The 26,970-nt window shown below is 40.6% G+C and overlaps 1 protein-coding gene across 3 annotated transcripts in view; it reads left to right on the top strand.

The window, feature by feature from the left end:
* Nucleotides 1-26,970, top strand: part of SLIT2 (slit guidance ligand 2) — a 336,221-nt gene that overhangs the window by 175,529 nt on the left and 133,722 nt on the right. For all 3 annotated transcript variants that reach the window (XM_088450628.1, XM_088450627.1, XM_088450629.1), the window contains exon 5: nucleotides 20,701-20,772. In XM_088450628.1, coding sequence (XP_088306754.1) covers nucleotides 20,701-20,772 — 72 coding nt within the window. The remainder of the gene's footprint in view (nucleotides 1-20,700; nucleotides 20,773-26,970) is intronic.

Here is a 26,970-nt window from a genome sequence, read left to right as displayed (position 1 = left end):
CTATCTGCTAATCACACACAGCACAGGCAGTCCCAGGAAGAGGCGTTTCCTCTCCCTGGAACTGCTAGTCCAGAACATGATTAGCAGAAGAGCTTCCAATGAGAATGCACTCCCTTGCCTTGCTGTCAGCCTTAGCTGGCTTCTAGGGGCTGTAGCCGATGCATGCCCTAGAAGCTGGTGTTTGTGCGCATACGCAATGGACCTGGCAGGCGTCAGGACAGACTCCGTCAGAACGGAAGGAGTGATGGGACACTGAACGGCAGCCCCTCTCATAAAACAGGTCTATCACTGCATACATAGGTAAATCAATCTATTAGCCTGGATAATTTTCCTATATAGTCCTGCACAGGGAAATCCTATTGCATGTACTTAGGGAGAAGAGTGGTGAAGCCTTAGAACAGACGATTATGTATATATGCTGTACAATAGCAGCTTAGGTGGGCACCCACTCTCCAGGAACACAGCCAGAATATACTTTGCAGTTCCTCTTCGTAGTTTAATGTTTGAGTTTTGCACACACCACCAGCTAGATCAAAGTGTTTGTTCTGACCTGACCCGACTAGCATGGAAGTTAGCATTCCATCATCTTACAGAGGAGAACCAGCAGGGGCTGATTTAATGAACTGCCCAGCAGCTTCCTAGAAGAGGATACTCGAGCATGTATGCAATCAGAGCCAGGAACACATTAGTCTGTGGGGTGGTGTATCTACAAACTCGTTATCATCTTGTGCAGCCAAAGACATAACTGGCTATTTTAAGCCCAAGGCAACTGGTGTATTAAAACAGAAGGTACTATTTTGTAGATTGTTCGCTTTAGCAAAAAGTTCTCAATTTTGTTTTAATTAATTATTTGTTCATCAAAGCCCCATACACACTGGCCGATCTTTTTGAACAATATGAAAGATAACAGCATAGTTGATCGATATATCATGCAAATTGTCCAGTGTGTATGCACTAAACGATGAACGATGCATGCTTTACGATATCCCCAGTCGTCTGTACATGCAGCTCAATCTGGGGATATCGTTAACGATGCGATGCTGGCCCTGCTCCCCCCCCCTTCCGTCATGCGTTGTTGCCGGCATCGACAAGTGTATATGCACTTACCAATGCTGGGTCCGACATCGCTGAGTACACACATCTTCTAGTGTGTACCTGGCGTTACTCCTCTGCAATCTTTAATTTGTTTAAATACCACTGCAGAGATGTGATTTTAAAGGTATCCCTTGACAACTTGTCCTACATTGTAGATGTCAGCACCCATCCTTAATTTATTTAGATTTCCTTTCTGTCTTGACTTCTAGTCCAGACAATCAAACAGTATAGAGCAGTGGTTCTCAAACTCTGTCCACAGGACCCCACACGGGTCACGTATTCCAGGTCACCCAGCAGGACATAGTTGTAGTCATTACTCACTGACATATTTTAAAAGATCCACAGGTGGAGCTAATTATTTCACTTGTGATTCTGTGAGGAGACCTGGAAAACATGGACTGTTTAGGCTCCTGAGGTCCGAGTTTGAGAACCTGTGGTATAGAGTAAAAAGATTAGTGCTGACCGTTGAGCCGTTGAGTATATTGCTCAAGGAGTGAAGTTGCATCAGTAATGTGGGCATGTCCTTCAGTGGCATTGGTGCAGTGACCTTGCCTGTTTTAGTGTGCATGCTACTTTAAAGATGAGATGTAGTTTAAATCGGGATGCCGGCGCTCACAATGCCAGCACCGGAATCCCGGCACCAGTCAGAATCACCAGCATTCCGACTGCCGGCATCCGGGCGGCAAGTAGTGAGGTTAGGAGGAGGGTTAGCGTTAGGCACTGGAGGGCAGGGTTAGGTTTAGGCTGTGGGGGGAGGGTTAGGTTTAGGCTGCGGGTGGAGTAGGGGGGGGTTAGGACTAGGATATTTACCGACAGGTATCGGTATCCTAACCCTGCCAGGATACCGGCATCGGGATTCTGACTGCCGGGATCCCGAGTGACGGCATTTCATACCACACTGTACACTTATTATAATCTCCCCTGTTCCAATACTTCATCACCCTACATACGGGATTCATAAAACAAGATGGTTCATCACATATGTTTATAATCCGCTATGTGTCCAGCTGATGAATGCAACATAAAGACGTAACCTTACGGAGACATACAGTAAGGAACAAAATGCAACACCCCCAGTGATGTCCAAGGAGCAAGTACAGGTAGCGTAACAGTGTATTTCACATCATGATGACCCCGTAGGCAGCTGAGTTTAGCTATGATTCACGGCATCGCTCAGTGAGGGGCTGAGCCATGATGAAGGGATCCATCATGGGCTACTGTCCTGTTGTTGGGAGTCTGGTAGAACTCCACAAAATGTGGGAGTCTCCTTGACATTCTCCAGGCTTAAACTTGAATGCCAGACCAACCATCCCTGAATGAAACAAGGATGTCGAAAACCAACATACATCTTACTTTCCCATGGGATACTCTTCACATCAAAGCTGGTTGGTTTGCACTTTCTCATCACCTCTACAGCATCTTACTTCTTAATGATGTCATCCAGAAGATCTAGGGAAGAGGCTGCAGGTGATAGGTCCAGCAAATGGTGTCATCACAGCACCCACCTCACTGTGTAATGCCATGGGGCGTGCCATAATTATGGCCCTGCCAACTTGAGAAGTGGATGGGTTGCGGGAAGGTGCTACACTAACTGATCCCAAGGAGAGCTTCCCCAATTTCGAGAGTCTCCCAGAGCCCCAGGAGAGTAAGCAATTATGCTGTGCAGCCTAGTGCATCACAAGGATGCAGCTCAGACCACAAGGAAGCAAATTTGGTTTTTAGTGTTTATTGGATGCCTCGTGCCTCATTGATGCCACTATTTCAGATAAATACTTTGATTTGGCTTGCAAGATGGCTGCCTCCCCTGTGCATAGCGGCCTGGTGCACTTTTATAAATAGGCCATATTTCTGGTCTTTGGTTTAGACCAGAGGTTCCCAAACACGGACCTCATGGCTCCCCAACAGTTCAGGTTTTAGAGAATTAATTAGTACCTCGAGTACCCTTCAGGACAGCGTTTGGGAACCTCTGGTTTAGACATTACATAGACATTTTTATAGTCTGGTTTCACCAGTTAAGCTGTATGAAAATCCTTTTACATTTTGATGGACTTGCAGAGGAAAAAATAGAAACCTTTTCTTTTAAGTTCTCCATTATGGAAATAATTTAAAGGAATTCGTCTGTTAAAGCTTTCGTGCAGGAGATTATTGATTTGATTTATAGTCGCCCAGAAAGCAGCGCACACCTGTCAGTTTTAATTGTCTCTTATTTTTATTCAGTCAAACAATTATTGTGGGAGGAACAAAAAAAAAAAAAGAAACCTAGTAATTTAATTTTCAGTGGTCTTGCCAGGACAGCACTTCATTTTTTTTATTAAGATCAACCATTACATTATTCTCTGCAAAGTAGTTTGTCCTTGAGCTGGTTCTTTTACATTCCATCATGTGTCTGTCACACTTTCAGAACATCTTAATATCCTTGAGAGAAAGTGCCAGTACAGGATAAATACTGTGAATGGATCCATAGAGAGACGTTACAGTGATTGGGTAAGCCCGATCCATCATTAGATTGCATCTGCCAGTGTCTACCAGGGAGCCTGTGTTACCACAAGTCCATGTGCAGGCCATGTGTCACTCTTCCAGCTAAGATATATAGCTCCTTGCAGGAGTGGGATTGGATATGCTTATGTTACAGACGTTAAATCAATTTGAAGGACCTTCCCTGCAGATGTTGCCTCTTGCTGCAGTGCAACCCACTGAATTGCATTGAGAACTAATACTGTATACAATATTGAGACAGAAAAAAACATATGGCATAGCAGGGAAACAGCAAGAGTGCATAAAGATTTTTTGTGTGACTAAGCAACACATTCATGATAGTTTGTGATGTGCGACACCTTTCATTCAGTATGTGCAGCGTGAGACTAGAGATGAGCTGTTCAGATTCTGTGGAATCCGAACCGCTCCGAACATTGGGGATCCGAGTCCACCCAAGCCGCAGCAACACGGTGTTCCCGCCTGACTCGGATCCCACTTCGAGGCCGAACATCATCCTCCCGACGTCAGATTCTCGCAAGACTTGGTTCTATATAAAGTGCCGCAACCGGGACTCGGCGTCATTTGTTTCTCAGCACGCACGCTGTGCGCTGCTCTGCAATAAGGTGGCTGTGTCCAGACTCCAGACTAGTGGCTGTGCTGTTAAGTGACTGTAGGGGGCACACTGCACACTGATGTATACTGCGCTACTCTGCTAATTAATGTGGCTGTAGTAGCCTGTGTCCAGACTCACAAGTGGCTGTACTGTTAAGTGACTGTGTATAGGGAGGCACGCTGATGTATGCTGCGCTACTCTGCTGATTAAAGTGGTGATGTCCAGACTCACAAGTGGCTGTGTTTCCAAGGCATGCTGATGCATGCTGCGTTGTACTCATGCCCATCTGCTTCAGTGTAAAAAAAAAGTTAAATAATATTTTTTTTTTAAAAATTAATAAAAGTTTTTTTGTGCTGTATCCCACTGTGTACTGTATACAAGCACTGTGAGTCCTTGGGCCGTAGCCCTCTGTGTATACCAACACTGTGACTCCTTGGGCCATAGCCCTCTGTGTATACAAGCACTGTGACTCCTTTAGCCCTCTGTGTATACAAGCACTGTGACTCCTTGGGCCTTAGCCCTCTGTGTATACAAGCACCGTGACTCCTTGAGCCTCAGCCCCCTGACTAGGGGTTTGCCGCCACACAGGGTGGAGGGCTCTGTGGGCAGCACCTTCGCTGTCCCAGTGCCTTTGCTTCTGGATATCAGGATGGCTGGAACAGCACCCTGCAGCCAGTATTGTGCAGTGGCAGTGCTAGAGAGTCCTAGAGCTTCACTTCTCAGTACTAGTGGATCCGTTCCCTCTGCGCTATGTCATGCGCTTAGCGGGTGGGGCTAACACAGGGCACTCTGGTGTCTCGTTACAGTAATAAGCTAAAACAATACATTTAATCAAAGTATTTTAAACATGTATTATAAACTAGAACAAACAAATCTGAGAAATATATGCATGGCTGGGGGCCTCAGGTGAAGGCTCTGAGGCCTAGGGCCATCTGTTGCCCATCACTCCTATAAGGGTTGCTTAATTAAGTGCTACATGTAACATATATGTTGTAAAACATAGCAACCATTCAGATATTAGCTGTTTGATTAGTCTGACTAAACTGACCAGCTTGTCATCTAATTGGTAGCTCTGAATTCCACCACATGAGTATGGTCTTTGTATTGCGTTAATAAATAAATCTCTGAATGCCTTGGGGATGTGATTCTCCAAGGTTAATAAAAGCAAAGAGAACAGCTAATTTAGTGTCAGGATTTCATTTTGCATCTGCCACTGTCAAGTAGCCTAAGGATTGGTCTGGTTGCTTATTTCAAATATGTGCTCACAATAGGGGGTAAATTTACTAAGATTCGTGTTGGTCCGAGATTGCAATCTCTTGATGTAAATATCGTTTTTTACGAACTCGGAAATTTACTGTTGTTAAAATTTGGTGTTTTTTTTATTTAGGGCCACCAATAAAATAATTTATTTTTATTTTTTATTCGGCTGTGTTAATCCCGCAAATTCGGACATTTTTTTTCACTAGAAATGAATACACCATCGACTCAATTCGGAAGTACTTTTCATTCACTTTAGCATAACACGGGAATTTACCATTATTCGTTTTTGCAGGCAAATCGGGGAGTAAATAGAAGTTGCAAATAGACCACCTCCTGAGCTGCAAGTTTCCCTGAAACATACACAGATCAGTGTGATTTGTATATGTTTCAGCATGGAAACAGCGTGTAAATGGTTAATTTTTATTTTAAAAGACGTAGGGTCCCCCCCCCAAAAAAAAGACATAACCAGCCCTGGCTGCTCACCCAGTCCTGGTTCCTAAAGATATGTGGAAAAAACGTGTAGGGTTCCCCCGTATTTTAGGAACCAGCACCTGGGACCCTACGTCTTTTTTAGTTTTAACCATTACATTACGATAATATTTCTCTGATATGTGCAGGCTGCTTGTTCGGGAGGGAAACTCTGGGATTAAACACGGACAGGATCAATCAAATACACCATCAGACAACACGATCCTGTCAAACACGAAAGCTTGGTAAATTCCCGATTGTTTTGGTAAAAATGATCGATATTATCCATCTTTAAAAACGGATCAAATCGGGACCAAGACGAATCTTAGTAAATTTACCCCTAGATCTAAGGACAAGGTGAACAGCTTGCATAAAGCTGGAGAGCCACCATTGTCATTCCAACACATCATTACATGTAATCATTTAAACTGGTTATATAAGAAACAATATAATACATTTTTATGAACATATTGCCCATCGTACCTCTGTCATTTTATCCTTATTTCTGGGTGGTCCCTTTCACGGGTCAACTTGTGCCACAGGAATAATTTGCTAGTAGTGTGGATCAGCTCCTGTGACGTGTAGCAGCGGTATAATACTACTAATGGTGGAGGTAGACTTGTGGTTATTGTGAGACTTCAGTTCCCAGAATGGGCAGGTTTGGCTGCAACCTGCAGCTCCAACCACAGTGTCTGTTGACATTTATTAATAAATGAAAGAGATAAATGCCCAGCAGGCAGCAGTGGCTGCAGTCCTCTATAAGGCAGAATGAAAGCAAATTCTGTGAGTTCGCTGATTGGTGGCATTAAGCTGTTAGTACCATGCTGGCAGATGTGGACTGTCCATAATAGCATCCGCAACACTGGAAATCAGATTGATAAATATTTATATTTGTGTGTACAGTCTTAATTGAGTGTTCTACTTGAAATATATTATTCTCAACCATGCAGGTGCATCCTACATTACATTGAAGCTGCACAATAACAGATATAATTTAGGCTTTGTGTATACACTTTTTGCAAACCATAAAGTCAGCACTATAAGCAGTAAGTTATGATTTCCCAGCAGATCCTGTAGTAATAGGTAAAGATATGTAAATGATGGCATTACTTACTGTAAGTGAATGCAGTTTCCTGGCTCAAGTTGATGTCACTTCTGTGACATCATTGTCAGGTACTTGTTACATACATTTACACTGTAGACACACAGATACTTGTCTCTTACAGTAATAAATATAGATGTATGTTTGTGCTTACAAGTGTCTGCGTTACTATTATTTTATACTGTGATACCAACACTTGAATATATTTTTAATGAATATATCTAAAGATATTACAACTAATGTTTACTAGTTTTCACTAATACTATTTTCACATACAGTAACTGGGCCAAATTCACCTAGCCATAAGTTGTGTGGTATGAAGTCGTGTGATATTTTACCAAAAACTCATAACATCTTGTGCTATTCAATTCAATTTATGGGCATCGAGTGTTAACTCTGCAGTGTGAGAATGGTGGGATGTGCATGAAAGTGTTGGGAAAATTACCCCGCACCTCCAAAAAGTGATAATAATAGACGGTAACTGGTCATAAGGACATAATATAGCACTAACATATTATGCAGTCCTGGGCACTCAAGGAGAGAAACAAACATTAACAGATAAAGGAGCACCTGGTGCCTTGTACAGCCATGGCCAAAAGTTTTGAGAATGACACAAGTAGTGATTTTCACAAAGTTTGCTGCTTCAGTGTTTTTATACCTTTTTGTCAGATGTTACTATGGTATACTGAAGTAAAATCACAAGCATTTCATAAGTGTCAAAGACTTTTAATGACAATTACATTAAGTATATGCAAAGAGTCAATATTTGCAGTGTTGACCCTTCTTTTTCAAGACCTCTGCAATTTGCCCTGGCATGCTGTCAATCAACTTCTGGGCCACATACTGACTGATGGCCGCCCATTCTTGCCTAATCAATGCTGGGAGTTTATCAGAATTTGTGGGTTTTTGTATGTCCACCCACCTCTTGAGGATTGACCACAAGTTCTCAATGGGATTTTTCCTGGCTATGGACTCAAAATGTCGATGTTTTGTTCCCCGAGCCACTTAGTTATCACTTTTGCTTTATGCCAAGTTGCTCCATCATGCTGGAAAAGGCATTGTTCATCACCAAACTGTTCATGGATGGTTGGAAGAAGTTGCTCTTGGAGGATGTTTTGGTACCATTCTTTATTCATGGCTGTGTTCTTAGCAAAATTGTGACTGAGCCCACTCCCTTGGCTGAGAAGCAACCCCACACATGAATGGCCTCAGGATGCCTTACTGTTGGCATGACACAGGACTGATGGTAGCGCTCACCTTTCCTTCTCCTCGGATAAGCGTTTTTCCAGATGCCCCAAACAATCTGAAAGGGGATTCATCAGAGAGAATAACTTTACCCCAATCCTCAGCAGTCCAATCCCTGTACCTTTTGCAGAATATCAGTCTCTCCCTGATTTTTTTCCTGGAGAGAAGTGGCTTCTTTGCTGCCCTTCTTGACACCAGGCCATCCTCCAAAAGTCTTCGCCTCACTGTGCGTGAAGAGGCAGTCACACTTGCCTGCTGGCTTTCCTGAGCAAGCTCTGCATTGGTGGTGCCCCGATCCCGCAGCTGACTCAACTTTAGGAGACGGTCCTGGCGCTTACTGGACGTTCTTGGGCACCCTGAAGCCTTCTTCACAACTATTGAACCTCTCTCCTTGAAGTTCTTGATGATCCAATCAATGGTTGATTTAGGTGCAATCTTACTAACAGCAATATCCTTGCTTGTGAAGCCCTTTTTGTGCAAAGCAATGATGACATCACGTGTTTCCTTGCAGGTAACCATGGTTAACAGAGGAAGAACAATGATTTCAAGCCCCACCCTCCTTTTAAAGCTTCCAGTCTGTTGTTCTAAGGCTGTGTACACACCTATAGATATAGCTGTCCAATCTGTCTGGTGGGAAGGAAAATCTGGTCCATTTTCCAATATCTGGGAGCAAATTTCTAATGTTATTTGCTTCCATACATTACCAGATTTTCCTTCCCACCAGATGGATTAGACAGATATATCTATAGGTGTGTACACAGCTTTAATCAATCAGCATGACAGAGTGATCTCCAGCCTTGTCCTCATCAACACTCTCACTTGTGTTAACAAGAGAATCACTGACATGATGTCAGCTGCGCCTTTTGTGGCAGGGCTCAAATGCAGTGGAAATTTTGTTTTTAGGATTAAATTCATTGTCATGGCAAAGAGGGACATGGCAATTAATTGCAATTCATCTGATCACTCTTCATGACATTCTGGAGTATATGCAAATTGCCATAATAAAAACTGAAGCAGCAAACTTTGTGAAAACCAATACTTGTGTCATTCTCAAAACTTTTGGCCATGGCTGTAGTGGTTGCGGAAATGCAGTATCAGTTTCAATAGACGTGTAATAATACAGCCACTACCTTGCAGTTACAGTATATGTTTGTGACTTGTGCGTTCTCTTAAGATACAATATAAAGTACCAACAATGAGCTCCTAACTGTCATTTTGCAAATGCAGCCTGTAAAGTGACAGTTAAGCCGCATACACACTAGAGACAATATGTTGATATTCTAATAAGTCGAGATATCACCACTGTCTGCATGAGAAAAGTCGACGTGGTCTATGGCAACATTATGTTGATATCGTCATTCTTATGTCGACACAATAACCATTGTTATTGCCGACATATCATACTCGCCGGCAGTGCTTGCAGAAATATGCATCAAACTAGTTGAAGTATACATGTAAGTCAAAATCGGCAACATCTCTAATGGGCATGGTTGACGCACGTCCCAACGTACTTACTGTACTTGACTTACACGTGAACGTTTTTGACACGTCTCTCCCAACACAAAGTCATACGTACCATTAGCTCTAAATATGGTGCATATTGTTATGAAATACTTATTTTTACATACTGGAAATGCACCCAACAAAACTTAACCCTAGTGTGTATGTGTGTGAGCATGTGTTAGGGAATATAGACTGTAAGCTCCACCGGGGCAGGGACTGATGGGAATGGACAAATATTCTCTGTAAAAGTGTTGCGGAATATGTGTGCGCTATATAAATAACTGGTTATAAATAAATCATAAAATAAATATTAAGTCCTCAGAGGCCATGCATACTAGAGCTTACAATTTATACCGCTTTTACACCTAAATTCCGGGTCTGACCCGGAGGTTGGAACAGAGTTCCAAACCGGATCACACTCAGAATTTAGTCGGCGCCGACCCAAGATATTCCTGAGTCGGCGCCATTCACACCAGAGCCGGGTCTGCAGTGATCCGGCATGGAGGTGGACGCTTGGAGATGACGTCATCTCCAAGCTCCACTGAAGCCGGCCAACCGTCCGGCATGCGGGGCTCTCCAGGTCATCGTGACCCGGATCGCACCATTTACACTGCAGGGTTTCACGGGTCATTCCCGTGTTAAACCTTGCAAGTTACCTGGGTTGGATTGCCAGGTCACTTGACCCAGGAATCCAACCCTGTCCCCTTTTACACCAAGGAGCTACCCGGGTTAACCCTTCAATAACCCGGGTTTTAGCTCTGGTGTAAAAGGGGTATTAGTGTGTGTGTCACAGCACCAACATTTCAATCCTAAAGTAGAATTGCGAGACTGGTATACTACAGGAGAATATGAAAACATTTGTCTTTGCTGTGTCGGGTACTTGACAAATTAAGCAATTGGTTTATTTCAGCAAATGGTTTATTATGGCAAACAGATGTGGTAGCAAAGTTTTGATAATTGGGAATATATAGACTAATGAGAACGATGGGCTGGGCAGCTTGCATGCATGTTGCAGATGTGTTTCCTGTTATTGTTGTAAAAAAACAGTTCATATTTCAGGGTGTATTATAATGACATCAGAACAAAGCATATTTTGTTCACATCTAATTTTATGTGGTGCACTTGTAACAAATTGATTTGAGTGCACTTTTGGAGAGAGAGCAGGACAGAATTGATTTTGTGGTCAATGAATTGACTTCCGTGACGAGACTGAGGTTTGAGAGTTTTTTTTTATGCTAACAAGCAAACATAATGTTATTCAGAAGGGGAATGATTGATATTGCGTTATTTTAATGTACTTCATATATTTCACTGGATGCTGAGCCGCTCTTTGAGTCCCAATTGTACGGCGAAATACAATATATGACCCTTTTATGATGATTGCCTGTATTATAGGGAAAAAAAACAAATTGCAGAGAAAAAGAAAACATCCATCCAAATTACTGTTCCCACCACAGCATCTAATAAGTATTATATTTAATTATAATCAGATAAATATATGGTGGGTAGCATTGGCATCTCTTCATGGAAACAAATGGATAATTGTTGCTATATAATTGTGTCGTCTATAATCAGGGAATTTGTTCACAGCATATTACTGTGGTTGGGTTTACAAGTTTCCGTCTTAAAGGGCAATATACACCCATTTTGTCTGTTTTTGTGTTCATTAAACAGGCCATACTCACTTACATCACATATCTATACATTGTATAAAATAAATTCCCTGGTAGGCATCACATCTGTCTGTCTGTTCGGGCTAAACTCAAGAACCACTGGACGGATTTTTATGCTACCTTCACTATTCTATAGAACATTTGTCGAGGAAGGTTTAGGTGTATGAAACCTGATGTATGACAAAAGGGAGCCGAGCAGTGACGATTTTAGTGAAGCAAGTCAATTAAAAAATGGACGTCAGAGAGCTCTCCTGGCTTACGCTTCCTAAACCGTTAAAGCTATATCACAACAATTGACTTTATTTTATACAATGTAGAGATTGATACGTATTATCTGTTTTCTCCAGAAAAAGTAATGTAAGCCCTGTTTACTGATACAAAATTTAAGTTTTTCATTCGCCCCCCATTCCTGCATTACTCAATAGAATCTGGTACACTGCTTCTATGGAATATATCACTGCTCTCCTCTATGACAAAATGCCAAAATTTAATGAAGTATGGGCCCCCTGGTACTCTCACTTTAATAGGACCCTTCCAGGTCTGGTTTGATCCTCATTTTGTATTTTTGAAACTATTCTAGTTATTTATTTTTTATTATTATTTATTTAACTTTGCTGCTTGGTGTCCCCCCCCCCCCTCTCCTTTTTTTCCCCCCTCTCATCTACTTTCTTTTATTCTATATTCAATATTGTATTTATTAGATATTATTGTTTTTTTATACCAAATTTTCTAAATCCAAATTCAAGAAAATAAGGTAGTTTGATGTTTTTCAATGCCTTTCTTTTCTATGGCTGTATGTTATTATCTTTTTTTTATTATTTGTTATGTACTTTTTGAAAAATAAAGAGATTTTAAAAAAAATTAAGTATTTCCTTTTTTTTTACTGTTTCTATTTCATTTATGTGAAAAACAATTCTATAATTTCAAACGAGTCCAATTCCCGGTAAGAGTCTGCTTAGGCATGACAATAAACACAGCACAGGGACAGACACTTAACGTGGCTGTAGTTGCCCTACAGTAAGTGGAGACTGTTTTTCTCAAGGTCAACTTTACGTGGCCCTTCTGCATGTCACATCAAAACTAAATATTTTCATGTTTATATCAGACGGAAAAGCAACTAATGTCATCTACAATGCAATCTTATAAGACCTCGGTTATAAAAGACTATGACCGTAAATTCAAACTTGCTACTGTGTGAAGCCGGGGTGAGTCGCTAATTAATAAATGGTTGTACAGTGACAGATCTCTCTATGTTCTGTACATACTGTAATATATTCTCTATGGTCTATATATGCATTATGTTCTACTGGTATGTTTATATTATAAAGTAAGTCACATTGGTACATTGTAGAGGTGATATGTTAGAGTAATATATTGTATTGCATCTGCGTATAGAGATTATAATGATATTGTTTTGTATACAGAATATGAATTATAACTAAATTCACATACCAAATCAAAGAAGACTGATTTATGTCATGCTATGAATCATATTTGATTCAATCAATGTAAGATGCACTTCTTTACATTGTCCGCTGTGTATTTCCAAAAACATCTGCTTAGAAGCAGCACAATGATATTTTAATCTGATTCTCCCGTGCATAGACCGCTGGGCTACGGAAATATTTCTTTGCCTGTGATATCTGAGAACGGTTTTGCTGATCCATGTCAGATGATGCAGTGAAAGAGTTTTGCAAAGTCTGATTCAATTAGGTTTGATCACATAAAAAGATCATGTACACCGTACATAATATTTATTTAGAAGAATAGCTTTAATCATGCATATAAAAAATTGTAATGGCAAAGCAGAAGCATAGTCAATGCACTGCAGATTTGCCATAATAATAAATAGGAGAATCTGATTTGTACCAATATTATAGTAATATCTAGGCCTGAAAGTATCTGTTGCTTTCATCCACTTGGCCTCCAAGTCCCTCATTTGACTATTTAATTAAATTTTTTAAGAACAACGTGATCCCATGTAGGTTTATTGGGAATATATGGGTGCAGTCTTTTCAGGATTAATTAAAAACACTATGGGGATGATGGTAATAAAATACAGGTAACTGCTCCCAATTTGCCATAACAAATAAAGCAACATTTTTTTCACTGTAGGCTATAATGAAAGTTACTACTAAACGTACTAGCTGCAGTGCCTACACACCTCAAACTCATGTCCTGCTGTTTGAAATTAGGTCATGGCATTGGTGCGTGCACCTGTAAATGTCACTGGTCACCTGCTGGGCTTGCGTCTGTGGTGTATGTTAGGACAGACGTTTACCCAAACAGCTGATGACGCTCCGCTGGTGACTAGAAGATGGTGACGCAGCACCTGAAGACAGCGGGCCCACAGAGGAGGACTGGAGGTAAAGGTAAGTGGAAGAGATAAAGGGGGCGGAACAAAGGGCAGGAGAGAAACTGGGGACCAGGCAGGATAAAGAGGGGCAGACTCAGGCAGAGGGAGGCACAGGAGGGAAAAGAGAGAAAACCCTTCAGGCAACGCCAGGGGCAACTACTAGTATCTTATATAAAGCTCTCAACAATGAGGAGTGCTTTCAGTGCAATGTTGGCTCTCTAGTTACCCCCCTGAAATACTCATGCACTGTGAAAACATTCAACCCTTCAGAAGTGAACACCTTGGGGACAATTCAATTGTTATTGTGTGTCTGACCGCACCTTATCCCCCGGTTCGATAGTCAATTGTTGGATTTTTCTCTCCCATGTCGCGCTCAAATAGACCGGGTTTAGCTGCTTAAATTGGCTGAACCCGTCTAAAGTCTTGGTTAGTGTGCCCAAACCAGGACTTTTCACACATGTCTTCTCACCAACTCAGGAGGTGCCGCAACCGAATGGAGCAACAATTAAATTGCTCCGTTGGGCGTCCATTGCTCACAGCCGTGGGTGTGTAGGGTTTGGTATCCATAAAGCAAATTTGTTAATAATGATGCATTGTTTTATACTCGTCAAGAACATATGAGCCTATGCCAGATCTGAGCAGGTGTCAAAATCTTAAATTACCAGAGATTTAGGCGTTAGTCTGAAGCATGTATATTCTCTATTTGAGGACTTGTTAGGTCATTAATAATATTGGGGTGTAACCATAATCTGATCTTTGTCCGTTTTTACCATCATATGTAGGAATTATAAGCGTTTTCCGTTATGGGGGTAATTATGACTGTGCCTCTTCCCAGCACTGTCTCAGCAGTTTGTCCTCCCTCCACTCTGAAAAGATATTGGGACACATTAGTCATTGAGCATTAGTCAGAGCTTGTGATAGCAGTGGATGGCACTAGAGATTTATGATGTCACTGTCAGACTTTTAGGAAGGTTAAACCGTAGAGGGGGGAATAAAATTACTGGTAATTAAATTTGCAAGCGGGTTGCCATCCACCAAGATTTATTGCTCCTCTGTGGTGGATGGTATATCCCTTTGAAGCACAACTGAAACAAAAAGAGGAATCGTCCGGCCAGGCTTTCTCTTTTCCTTTACATAATTAAGCTCTTCGTTCTTTCTTAGAGCGCTGAAGCAGCATTTAACGGAAAGTCATAAATGGATCTATAAATAAGATGGCATTACTGCAAGGACATTATTGTAATGACTTGATGCAATATCTTACAATAATAGCCACTGGCCTTTATAATCTGACAGCTCTTACTAAGATGTGCCCGCAGTACTTCTCTGCTGTATCAGTGCAGTGCTGTAGAGCGCCGCATCTCACAACATACGCTCCTTCATCTCTCATACAGTTTGTATATGCCTTGACGCCGATTAGTTTCCATATGTTCTAGTGATAATAATTACACTGGATAGTGTTTGCCAGGAGCGAGATGAGGACATTCTAACTGTCACGCTAATGAACAATGTTTCCTTGGAAGTTCTTCATGTAAAGCATTACAATGGATTTTACTTGTAATGTTCAGCTGATTTTCTATTGCAATTTGGAAATATCCCTCCCAGTATCAGATAGTAAGAGTAGGGCACTTTTCCTGGCATACTAAATCTAGACCAGGCCGGGGTTATGACCAATTCTGAAGTAACACTTATCACAGGGATGATGTCATTTTTAAGAAAAATTTCTACTAGGCTTATTGGTTGTAATACAATATTAATTCATTATTTTATTTGAGATTATTTTCTACCCAATGCAGCTGAATACAAACTATTAAGAGCAATTCAGTGTACTTTTCGCCCTGGTAACCCGATCTGGTGTGCCGAGCTGCGAGTTCCACTACTGTATGTAAGAGCTAGGAGCATACTTATTCATTATTGGGTTCTAGACCCAATAATTATGATTTCTTATAGCCGTTATTCGCGACAACAAGAAATGAACCATGGCTGGGATGTATTATGATACACCCGCGGGGACAGGGGCCCCAAAATGAGCCCATCCCTGCGGTGTGTTAGAACAAAGTGAAGGGATCGCTAAACCACTATTTACCAAAGGTACCAAAACGCAGTCCTCAAGGCAACCCAACAGTTTAGGTTTTACAGATATCCATATTTGAGTACATGTGGTTAAATCAAGTTGACTGTGGCACTAATTAAGTCACCTGTGATCAACATGGATATCCTTAAAACCTGGATAGTTAGGGTGTCATGAAGGCTGAGTTTGGGAACTTCTGCCATATACATCAAAAGGGGGCAAAGAAAGTCATGTTTTAAATATTTGCATTGGTGGTGCTCCCCAGAGTCATAAGAGACTTCCGAATATCAGGGGAGCTTTACCGGACTCCCAAGGGGTAAACCAGCTTGCTGGATCCACAAACTTCCCCAAAGAAGTGGGAGGTGCGGAGGCCGGGTGAGGTGATACGTGGTAAATTACAAGATCATGCCCTGCCAAGCTGAACACTCCTGCAAATTGCAGCATTGTACAGCGGGGATGAAATTCATGGCGCAACAAACCCAGCACTTCCCACCTGGCCCTCCGACTCCTCCATCTCCTGTGCGGAAAAAAGTCTGTAGTTTATATTACAATCTAAATTCTCTACCACACAAATGCACATACTAACCTACAAGTATGTTTTTGGGTTGTGGGAGGAAACCGTGGTGCCGGGAGAAAACCCACACAAACCACAGAGATATTTAATATATTTTATTTATTAAATGTAACATTGTGTATGCGTGTCTGCTGTGTTCTAGCCACCTCTGCAGCCAGGCACATGTTCCCTAGGCTATACAGACATCTCTAGCCACTCACTACCTATTATTTGCAGCATGTGTACTGAGAAGTGACAGGAAGATAAGAAGCAGAAAACTGTTGTAAATCAAGGAATAAAACCGTAGAATGCAGCATTTGATGTACACAAAATAGCTAATGATATTTTCTGACTGCTGTGTTCTAAACCAGACTGTGCTTCATACTGCATTGCACTATTTTGTACCCAGAGATTTATATGAAGTGCTGGTTGGCATATACATTTAATTGCAACTGTATTTATTACTAGTCATTTAAAATACAGAATGTCTTGGAACCATTAGCAGTCAGATTCGCCGGTGGTGCCGGATATTTAGATTTTATTTTTAAATTGATTTTAGTTATAAGCAGCCCCATTATTTACTTACTAGCACCCTCCAATCATTTGTAGGCAAAATATTATACTAGTTCATGCACTTCATACAGCCATCATTATTTCTATTTCCTGTAAGCATGTGTATTATTTTTAGAATTCATCCACACAGGTGTATTTACGTGTGTTGGTATATAACTATATATATATATATATATATATATTATATATATATGTCCTAGGATACGTACATGTTTCAATAAGGCTAATGGTTCCATTGTCAAAATCTTTAGCTTAATCAACAAAATGCTCAAAGCTTTACTGTAATGTCAATGACTAGTGTATAGAGCAAAGTGTTTTGTGACCAACTATATTTCACTTGGCCTTATCACCAGGCATATCTCTGGAGCATGTGGTAAAGTTGATGTAACCCATAGCAACCATTAATTTTTGTCCTTAATTCACCATCCTTAATCTGATTAAATTCATACACATTTTATGTCATGAAGGGCAACAGAGAAAAACATGAAGAAATACATACAGATGTGTCCACATACATCTATTCTCCGTGCGCTACAAGTCGCGCCACACAACGCGTGAGCTCCGTGTGACTTGGCAGCACAGATCGTCTTTACGTGTGACTTTTGATCTTCAAATGCGTCTTATTCGCAAAGCCATGCGAATAGATAGCACACGCAGCTTTTGCTGATTAAAATGATATGCAGCATGCATGTTCTGTGTGCGACTGCGGGTGTATCTGCATGCTAAACACTACTTTACAGTCTTACAGCCGCTGACACTGTAACGTACCTACATTATTCGCATCGCTGTGTGAATAAGATGCATTTGAAGGTAAAAAGTCGCAAAAAAGAGGCTCGGTGCTACAGAGTCACACCACGACATGGCGCGACTAGAAGGGCTGTTTTAACGCGCAAAGAGGCTAGATGTATGAGGACCCATCTGTAAATGCATGCAAGAGAAATGCATGTTAAGTCTATATTCTTATAGAATTGCAGAAGTAACTGCTGTAGTTGACCATTGTATGAAAAGGAGATAAAAGAAGGAAAGGAAGGGGGGAGCGAAGCAGACTGTAAGGAAATCAGGGGAAATGGAAGGTAGAGTGGGTGTACCAGATGGACAAACACCAAAAATGAGCTTATGTGAGAGGGTCATTATCCATTACGGGCCCATTACATATGTGGAGACGCTATGTCCCGCATGTTTTTAATAATGGGCCCATTCATTATTACAAAGGGGCCACCTAGTATGCAGCAAACTCTGAAAACTGAAAGTTTTTGGAGTTTGCTTGCGGTAACCAACGACATCTTCAGATGGCCCTGTGGCCGTGTGCATGTGTGAACTTAGGTCACGCATGCGCAGTTAGCTGTATCAGGCAGTTGTAAGTATCACTTCTACTTCTTTAGCAGTGTTAGGGATCGCGGGGACAGCTGCTTTTCGGAGCAGCCGTCCCCTTGACATAGCAATACTGAATTGTTTTGATAGTTAAGTATACACCGCCGCAACTCTGGGTGAGTGGGATACTTATTTATCAGGGGCCCCCGATGATGAATAGGTCCCTAGGAGCTAAAGAAAGATGACCTTATATTTACTAAAAATAAATCTGGCTAAATTTTTTATGGTATTGCATACAATGTATGTGCTAGACCCTATTAATCAGCAATAGAATAGAAGGAGGAGCTTGGCTAATTTTAGCACCTCTACTGGATAGTGAAGTCGAAACAGCAAGGTCGATTTGTGACAATTTAGGGAAGTCATCTTGATGCGAATGGTGTCATCAGGACCTGGACCATACTACACAAAAGATGACCTGGATTTGGAGGGATAGCTTACTGTCCCGGGAGTGAGGAGGGCTCACTAACAGTCCGAGGCAGTAGGCAAGTCTGGTTCAATGTAGCGGTGAACATAAATGTCTGCTTTGAGTCATCAGGACCAGATTAAAGTTTGTAGGTGCCCCTAGTAATAAAATTGTCAATGTGATATACTGGTGATGTTTATTATAATGTGAAAATATACTCATCACCAGAAATGTGTTGAACACACTGTAGTGCCTCCAGTTCACATTGCGCCACACAGAAACTCCAGTTCACATATCTCACAATGGTCCCACGCTGGTGATGTAACTATGTGTTGGGGCCTCTGGATGGCCGCCCCTCACGACCTGAATCATAGCATCTTTTTTACGTGCACCGTTTTCATAATTGTCCTCTTAGGTTTTTAATACAACAGTAGTGAATAGCGACTACTTAGTCCTTCGTTTTTCAAGGATGTCAGTGAGTCGGGATAGATGGCACTGCACTCATAGAAGAAGGATATTCACCATTGTTTGCCATTAACCAGTAGATTATCGAGTCATAGCTTCCAGTATTTATATATTTGCCAGTTACGTTTTATGACAGGTACAAGTTTGTGGTTAAGTGATTGAAAATAAGGTCTAGATATTACATTACATAACACAGATCACTATGATAATGTTGTACACATCTGCGCAGAGCATGATGTGTAACAATTAACATATGTTCCCCAATACAGAGTATCAGGGAAAGAGGCTGCTCATATATATATATATATATATATATTTATTGTTCTGTGTTTCTGATTAACATTTGCATTGTGTTATGATTCAGTCGTAAATAAATCAGTGCTGTACTAAGTATATACTATACACTCGTGGCCCTCATGGATTTTTTTTTCTTAAAGGAACATATAAATCAAATTGACATTCATACTGCTGAAGGTCATTACTTCTTTCAGTTATGGAATTGACTGTCAACCCAGCACAGTCAGGATACAGTTACAGAATAGCTGAATGCGCTTTTCAAATAAAATGATTGCCCGTTTTACCTTACACGCTCTCCTCCTATTAGTAAATATCCTAAAATGAATCTGCATTCCTTTGCTAATCACAGTACTCAATTATTTTTAATAATGATAATATTATTTTAAATTAATTTTACTTGATAACAGATTTCTAAATAAAAAAATATCAAAACTCAAAATCTTGCTGCAAACTCACAATTTGGTCATCATAAAAAAAATATTAAAAAATAAGATTAAACTTCCAAAATAGAAAATTTTCTGAGCTTTTGAATTTAAATATGTACAGTAAACACGTTCCTACCTATGCTGAAATTAGGGGTTAATGATAAAAAGTGCAACTGTGCGGTGCCCATAGCATGCAATCAGCAGTTGTGATTGCTCCGTCTAGTGCAAGTTAGTCCATAAAAACTACTTTTTATTTAATTAATTGCAACAGTGTGGGCTACACGTTTGAAATTTTGGAAAAGTATCCCCCCAGTGACTTTATTTTATTGTCCGATTTGTAATTATTTTCTAAAACAAAGTATTATAGATGTAATTATTTTTTTTTCATTTCAGATTTTAGTCCTAATAATGTGTGCACTATGCTACTGGGAAAATATGACACAAGTAATTCCATATTTTGAACACTACCAGTATCCTAAAACCTATATAGTAACATTTCTCAGTGTTTTGTTATTTTGCACCTATCCACCCTTTTGCTCTCAAACACGTTCTCTTGCTCATCAGTATTTTTGTGTAAATAGACTTTTGTAACTATCATATTGTGTATTTTCTGCATCTGTGTTGCTGAAAGTTTGTGGATCATGTGTATTTATATATATAATTTTATTAAGATATATACTGTATATAAAGTACTCTGTAAGAAACACTACTTGAAGTTTCTGTAAACTTAATTTATTTTATTTTCCTCTTTTCAGTGACCTCAGTGAAAACCAGATTCAGGCAATCCCCAGGAAGGCATTTCGTGGCGCGGTAGATATTAAAAATCTGTAAGTATTTTCCAATAGAGCTGTGTCGTTTTGGGGTTTATGACATTGTGTAATGCAGCGCATACCTTAATACCACACAATTCAAATGTTTTATGACATTCAAACAATATTTTGACTTGTTTCAAAAATAGAAACCAGCAGACGTCTTATACAGGAAATCATTCTTGCATATAAAATTCATAAAGTGCTATATTTCGGCTCGATGTCCTGTTTTTCATAAGGATTTTTAAGCTATGCAATCAATTGTTTTTTAAACTCTTTATATTGGAAATTAAATAATTAAGTTCCCTGCAGCAGAATCAGAGGCTGCAGGTTTATACCCAGACAGATCTTTTTTTAAGTCTTTATTTTTTTTTTTTGTGAATTGCAGTGTTTTTCAGAGGTGGGTAGCCCCTTATTAGTTGTTTGTTTTTTACTTTCACAAAAACTCCAAATTTACAATAATGTTTGTTTATTTTCTTAGTATGTTTTTGTTTGAATTTTTCACCAACTTAGATACAATAGATTGTATAAACATACAAAATAGTAATAATAAAAACAGTGGGAGCAATAGCAATGTTGCTGACATCATGCAACAAATCAATAATAGAGAATATATCCTCACACAAGAAAATTTATACAAATCATGTAATACACATATTAATTACACTGAAATATTTATAAATAGAAGAAAAGAAAGCACAAAGGGGGGAGGGGAGAATGATAAATTGCCTGTAGCCCAAAACCACCTATAACATGAGCCATTAGTTTAGCCAAATTTGATAGAAGGATCAGATAGAAACACTCTAGTTTCGTACCATAACGTAGAACTAAAACAATTATGAATTTGTAGTTTTATTGAGATGTTTAAAGTATCAATAAAAGATTCCCATATAGAGAAAAATTTCTCCAGACGTTCTTTATGTAAGGACATCTCTAACCAGTCCATCTTGAACACCTGCAAAAGATTTTCTTTAAACATTTGCATAGAGGTAGGGGAAGAGTGCATCCATTGCTGTAATATACATTTTGTCGCCATGGCTGAGGGAATCAAAAGCAGTGTATGTCAACCTGGTGAAATTGTAGAGGTGGTTGTGAGAATGCCAAAGATGGCCCATTCTGGGGTCAATGGTAAAAAATTCACCAGTTCCGAAAAAGCAAATTGCTTAATTTGAAGCCTAAATGCTTTAATAGAGATGCAATCTCAAAAACAATGGTACAGAAAAGCATCTGGTCTCGTATATTTCAAGGCAAGTCGATGAAGGGGAAAATCCAATTAAATGACTACGAGAGGGGGAAAAATATCCTCTATAAAAAAAATGTATAAAACATTTCCTCAATAATGTTTATTTTTAAATATAGCCTCAGTATATATATATATATTTTATTAGTTTTTCACATTTTATACATTGTGTACTTTTTATTTACTTCACATATTCTTTTTTTTTTTGTTAGTTTTGGGTGGTACATATTTCAGAAAACCAGCAAATTTCAGTGATCTCAACAGATCAATAGTTTAAGTTTAAATATAAATTTGGTTTTGGATGGAATATCTAAAGTTATACCACACACCAAAATACCAAGTATACCGAAAATACACTGTACTGTGGTGGCGTGTTCGTCAGGTGACTTGATGCGTTTTGCACGCTCATTATTAGTCCACTAGTTCCTGCTCCCACTGTTTTCTCCTTTCTCCTGCTGACCTGATCTATTGGTGCTCATAGACAGCACACTGCCATCAGAGGGGATCCAGGTGATCCTAGGATGGCCATTTTTAAGATGGGGTATAACTTTTGATAATTATGTTAATATTTCCTTAATATAAGAGGGACACCTTTATCCTGTAACATAAGAGGGACACTTCCTTCCAGACATTTAATTGCAGATGTATCATGCAATCTTCAACAATTTGATGATTGTTTTACATAAGTATACTTATGTAGAATAAGTATACTTATAAAGAATGTCAGAGATACCGGCCTCCCAATATTAATGTCCATCAGTGACATTATATGGAATGCCTTCAACGCTGTCACTATTTCAGGGAGTGGGGAAAAAATTTAAACATAATCAAGTGCAATAACTAAAAACTGGTAAAACGAAAAAAAATTAAAAAATGAATTAAAGTAACTTAACAAAATATTGAAATATACTGTATGGCATTTGTGATAGGCATCCTTTAACCAACAAGGTTGTAGGTGTAATATTGTAAAACAAAAAAAAAGAAAGCCATGACTTGGTCAATCATGATAAAGAAATATGGGCTTGATTCAGCAAGGAACGCAGTTGCTCATACACACGCAATCGGTCAATTAATTTGCACTGCGCATGCATCGCAGTGCGCATGTGCTAGCCAGACGCTGCGTTCAGAACTGCAAGCAGAACTACGCAGACCCAAGACAGAGTGATTCACAGTGCCATTTGTGGGTGGTGACGGGGGTGGTCGGGCGAATTCAGTCGTGCCAGCGCATTTCAACGCCATTGCAGGGGCATGCAGAAATTAGCCACTGCGATACCAGCTGCCATCTGAGGTCTCATAGCGTGCGCAGAAGTTAGCAATTCCTGCGTAGGGTCTTGGCTTTCTTAACTGTGCGTATGGGTCCGATGTTACTTCATGTTACCGATTGTTTTGCTATGTTGCCAAAGTATACGGATGTGAGTAAGGGGAAGTGGTCGTCCTTATGTCAGGCTGAGATCGCAATGCGAATGAACACATTTACATAGAACCGCTGATATTAGCAATTGCGTTGCGTGCGTATTAGCAGAATAGCGACCCGTAGTGATTCAGGCCCTATATCCCTTCCAGCGTGGACTCCAGACAAGTATTTATTCTACAGTTATTCAAAATAAAATAAATCGTTTTATATTTGATATTAAAATGTGAGCAAATAAAACCTTCTCTTTTCTTGGTTTTCTTTTGTATTTTGATTGTTGGCAACCTCAGGGATCAGGAGCAGTGATGACTGTGCCAGATATTACTCTCATTGTGCATGGCATGAAACAAGGTACAGGTATAAAATAAACCATATGGATCGTTTGCTGGTTTTACATAATAAGAACAAGAGTACATCCTTCCATACCAAGCTGTGCCTATTTTCATGATGGCCTATCAGAATGAGAGAGGAGATGTGTTTTGTTGTTAAATACATTAGGGCACAAGATTGTTAAAAAAAATAAAAGTCTTTCTTATCTGTCTTCATTCTCTTCCTTAAACAGCGGAGCCGCATATGTGAGAAGTGTTTTGTCACATGTAGATCTGTACCGAACAAAGTAGATAATAGTGATATATTGATTCACGTATAATCTCCATCTGTTATATGTATCCTAACTGACGTGGTGTTCAGTCATCTCTTGTTATCGCTTTCCTTCATTATCATCTGATTCACGATGATTTAGTGAATAGTTCCTGGAATTGACAATGATGATCTTTTTTTTTTTTTTTTTACTAGTGATATTTTTTTTTTTGTGTTATGTTTTTCTTCTTTTTTTAAATTCACCTAATTTACTGTTGCATGAAATATGAATGAAACACTTGCCGGTAGGGCAGCCTGTCACTTTTTTTTTACTTATTTAACAATTCACAGTGAGTCTGTGTACACCTGTTGCCTTGTGGTTCCGAGGACGTGTAGACGACGAGTAAATGGTGAAGCAATGAGCTGTTTGGGTTGATTAGTTAGAGTAATTGACCTGGCAGATCTGGTAAAACCATTGCCTAAGAGCAGGGTTAAACAACCAGTCTCTCTTCAGTATGATCTGACAGCAGAGGGTGATTCTGGAACTTGGTGTTCTACAATAGCTGGTGAGTCCAGAGCCAGATTAAGGGTGGAATCAGTTTGGGGCTGTAAATGGTCAAGGGCCTGTTGTGAGAAGCAGAGAAGTTGTGGCCAGTAGTGTGTGAGTGTGGCCAGTAGTGTGTGAGTGTGGCCAGTAGTGTGTGAGTGTGGCCAGTGATGTGTGGGTGTGGCCAATGATATGTGAGCTTGTACACCCACTACACTAGCAGACCCAATGTCTCCCGAAATACATTAAAGTAGAAAAAGGTATCAAACTATAAGGAAAATTAAAATACAATTTTAATACTAATGATTTATGGACGGCGGTGGAGCCAGCTGGGCGGCTGGTCATTTTCGTGCTTGATGATGACAGGCCTATTTTTATTAGGAAGCCTGGGGCTGTAGTTCCAACTTCTCCATTGTTAATCTAGCCCTGCGTGAGTCACTCCTTACTCAGTCAGAACAGCAGTCTTGCTTTGCACAGGCACTGGCAAATGACCATAGCCTAAGCACAGCTTTAACCTCCTCTGTGCTCCCTATATATCTGTACTATTGTCTTACCAGCTAGGTGCGAGTCAATAATTTTTTTATTTTTTTTTAAAGAAAATATGGACTTTTTTCCCATATGTTCTCACATTTCTGTCAGTGACTGAATTGGGGGGCACTCTGTGCTTTCCTAACAGTCACAATGGGATTTTTTTTTTTTTTAAAGTAGAAGACAGACAAAATTGAACATTAATTTGACTTTATTTTCCTAAAGCATTTGCATTTTTAAGAGGGAATGTCTTAGATTCTGTTTAATTCATGTCCCCGAAAAGATTCCAAAACTGTTATTAACTTTTTCACTGACTGTTAATGTAAAACACCTATTTTTATGGCATTGCTAACCTATCTGCTTATGAGCTTTAAGGTTTCAGCCAACATGTGAATTTTAATATGCCAAAACGGAACAATCTAATCCTCTGCAGCAGAATTGTTGTATACTGAGTATATTTGAACCAGTAGACACTAGTAGTGCACTGATGTACGGGGAAAATATGTCTCAGACCAGGGCTTAAAGTGGTCTTAGAGAGGTGGTGGAACTCATTATCTCAAACCCCCCCCAATAGGTAGAGCTACACTGGGAGGCCAGAACAACTGTGAAAATTGTCTTTGGGGGCTTTGACAGTGTGAAATACATTTTAGATGCTTTTTTAGCACTCCTGCCAGTCTGACTTACAATGTTAGGTCAATTAAAATAAAAAAAGATGTTCTATATCATCAATGTTCTGTAACACTTAATTATTTTCTGCCCGGGCTCTGAGGTTTTTTTATGGGGTCCCCACAAACAAGACTGTCACTTGGGTGCCCCATGTTTTTTTGCAACCCCTATGTGTTGCCTTCGCTTTCTCTGCAATAAGGAACTTCTGAAGAAATTGAGCCTCCCTAGGCAGACAGTGTATTGAGCCAGTATTCAGTATGCATATAAAAAAAACACGTGGTACGGTAGCCACCGGTTTGGGTAGGAATAATAATCAATCTTCATACAAGGTAATACATAGTAATGTACGATTTGGGGTAAGGTAAAATCTGAACAAACATCCTGGAGAGACATCCTCCTATGTCTCTCCAACGTCATCCCTCTGCATCTTTACACTGCCACCCCCCTTGCTACTGATTAGGACCATCCCCTTGCATCTCACCAGCTTCATCCCCCTTGTCTCTAACCAGCTTCATCCCCCCTTTGTCTCACCAGCTTCAATCCCCCCTGCGTCTCTCCAACGCCACCCCGACTGTCTCTTCAGTGCCATCTTCCTGTGTTTCATAAGCATCATCCACCCCCTGCATCTCACCAGTACCTTTCTCGCGTCTTCACTCCAACATCATCCCCCTGTGTCTCTTCAGCTTATCCTCTTGTGTCTTTCCAGCAGCTCCCTGCCCCTGCGTCCCTCACCATCAGCTCCCTGCCCCTGTGCCTCTTCTCCCACCAGCAGCTTATACCCACTCCCCCCACCCAGGTCCCTCTAGCAGCAGCTCCCAGCCCATGTCTCCTTTCTCACCAGCAGTTTACGACCCCCGTGACCCTCTAACAGCAGCTACCTGCCCCTTTGTCTCCACTCCCACCAAAAGCGTATCCCCCCCCCCTCCCATGTACCTCTAGCAGCAGCTCTCCTTGGTGCCTGCCCTGGCCCCTGCTCATCTTTTCGGCTACTCAGTGCAGTATGCAGTGGCAGTGACGGCATGACGTCACATACACCATACTGCAATAGGAGCCACTGGGGCACAGGCCCACAAAGTGAGTGACAGGAGGGGTGGGCTGTGGGCGGAGGAGAATGGAAACTGAGAAGGGGGAGGCGGCTGCAGCCAGACAGAGTGGCTCTCTTCTGTGCAGGGATGTGGTGGAGGTGGAACTAGTTCCGCCTACCATTAGAGGTTCCTGCCCACTTTAACCCCTGTCTCAGACTAG

The sequence above is a fragment of the Taudactylus pleione genome, unplaced genomic scaffold (assembly GCF_031769625.1).
Source record: "Taudactylus pleione unplaced genomic scaffold, aTauple2 ptg000520l, whole genome shotgun sequence".
In the NCBI taxonomy this organism is placed as follows: Eukaryota; Metazoa; Chordata; class Amphibia; order Anura; family Myobatrachidae; genus Taudactylus; species Taudactylus pleione.
This window is presented reverse-complemented; position numbering and strand designations above follow the sequence as displayed.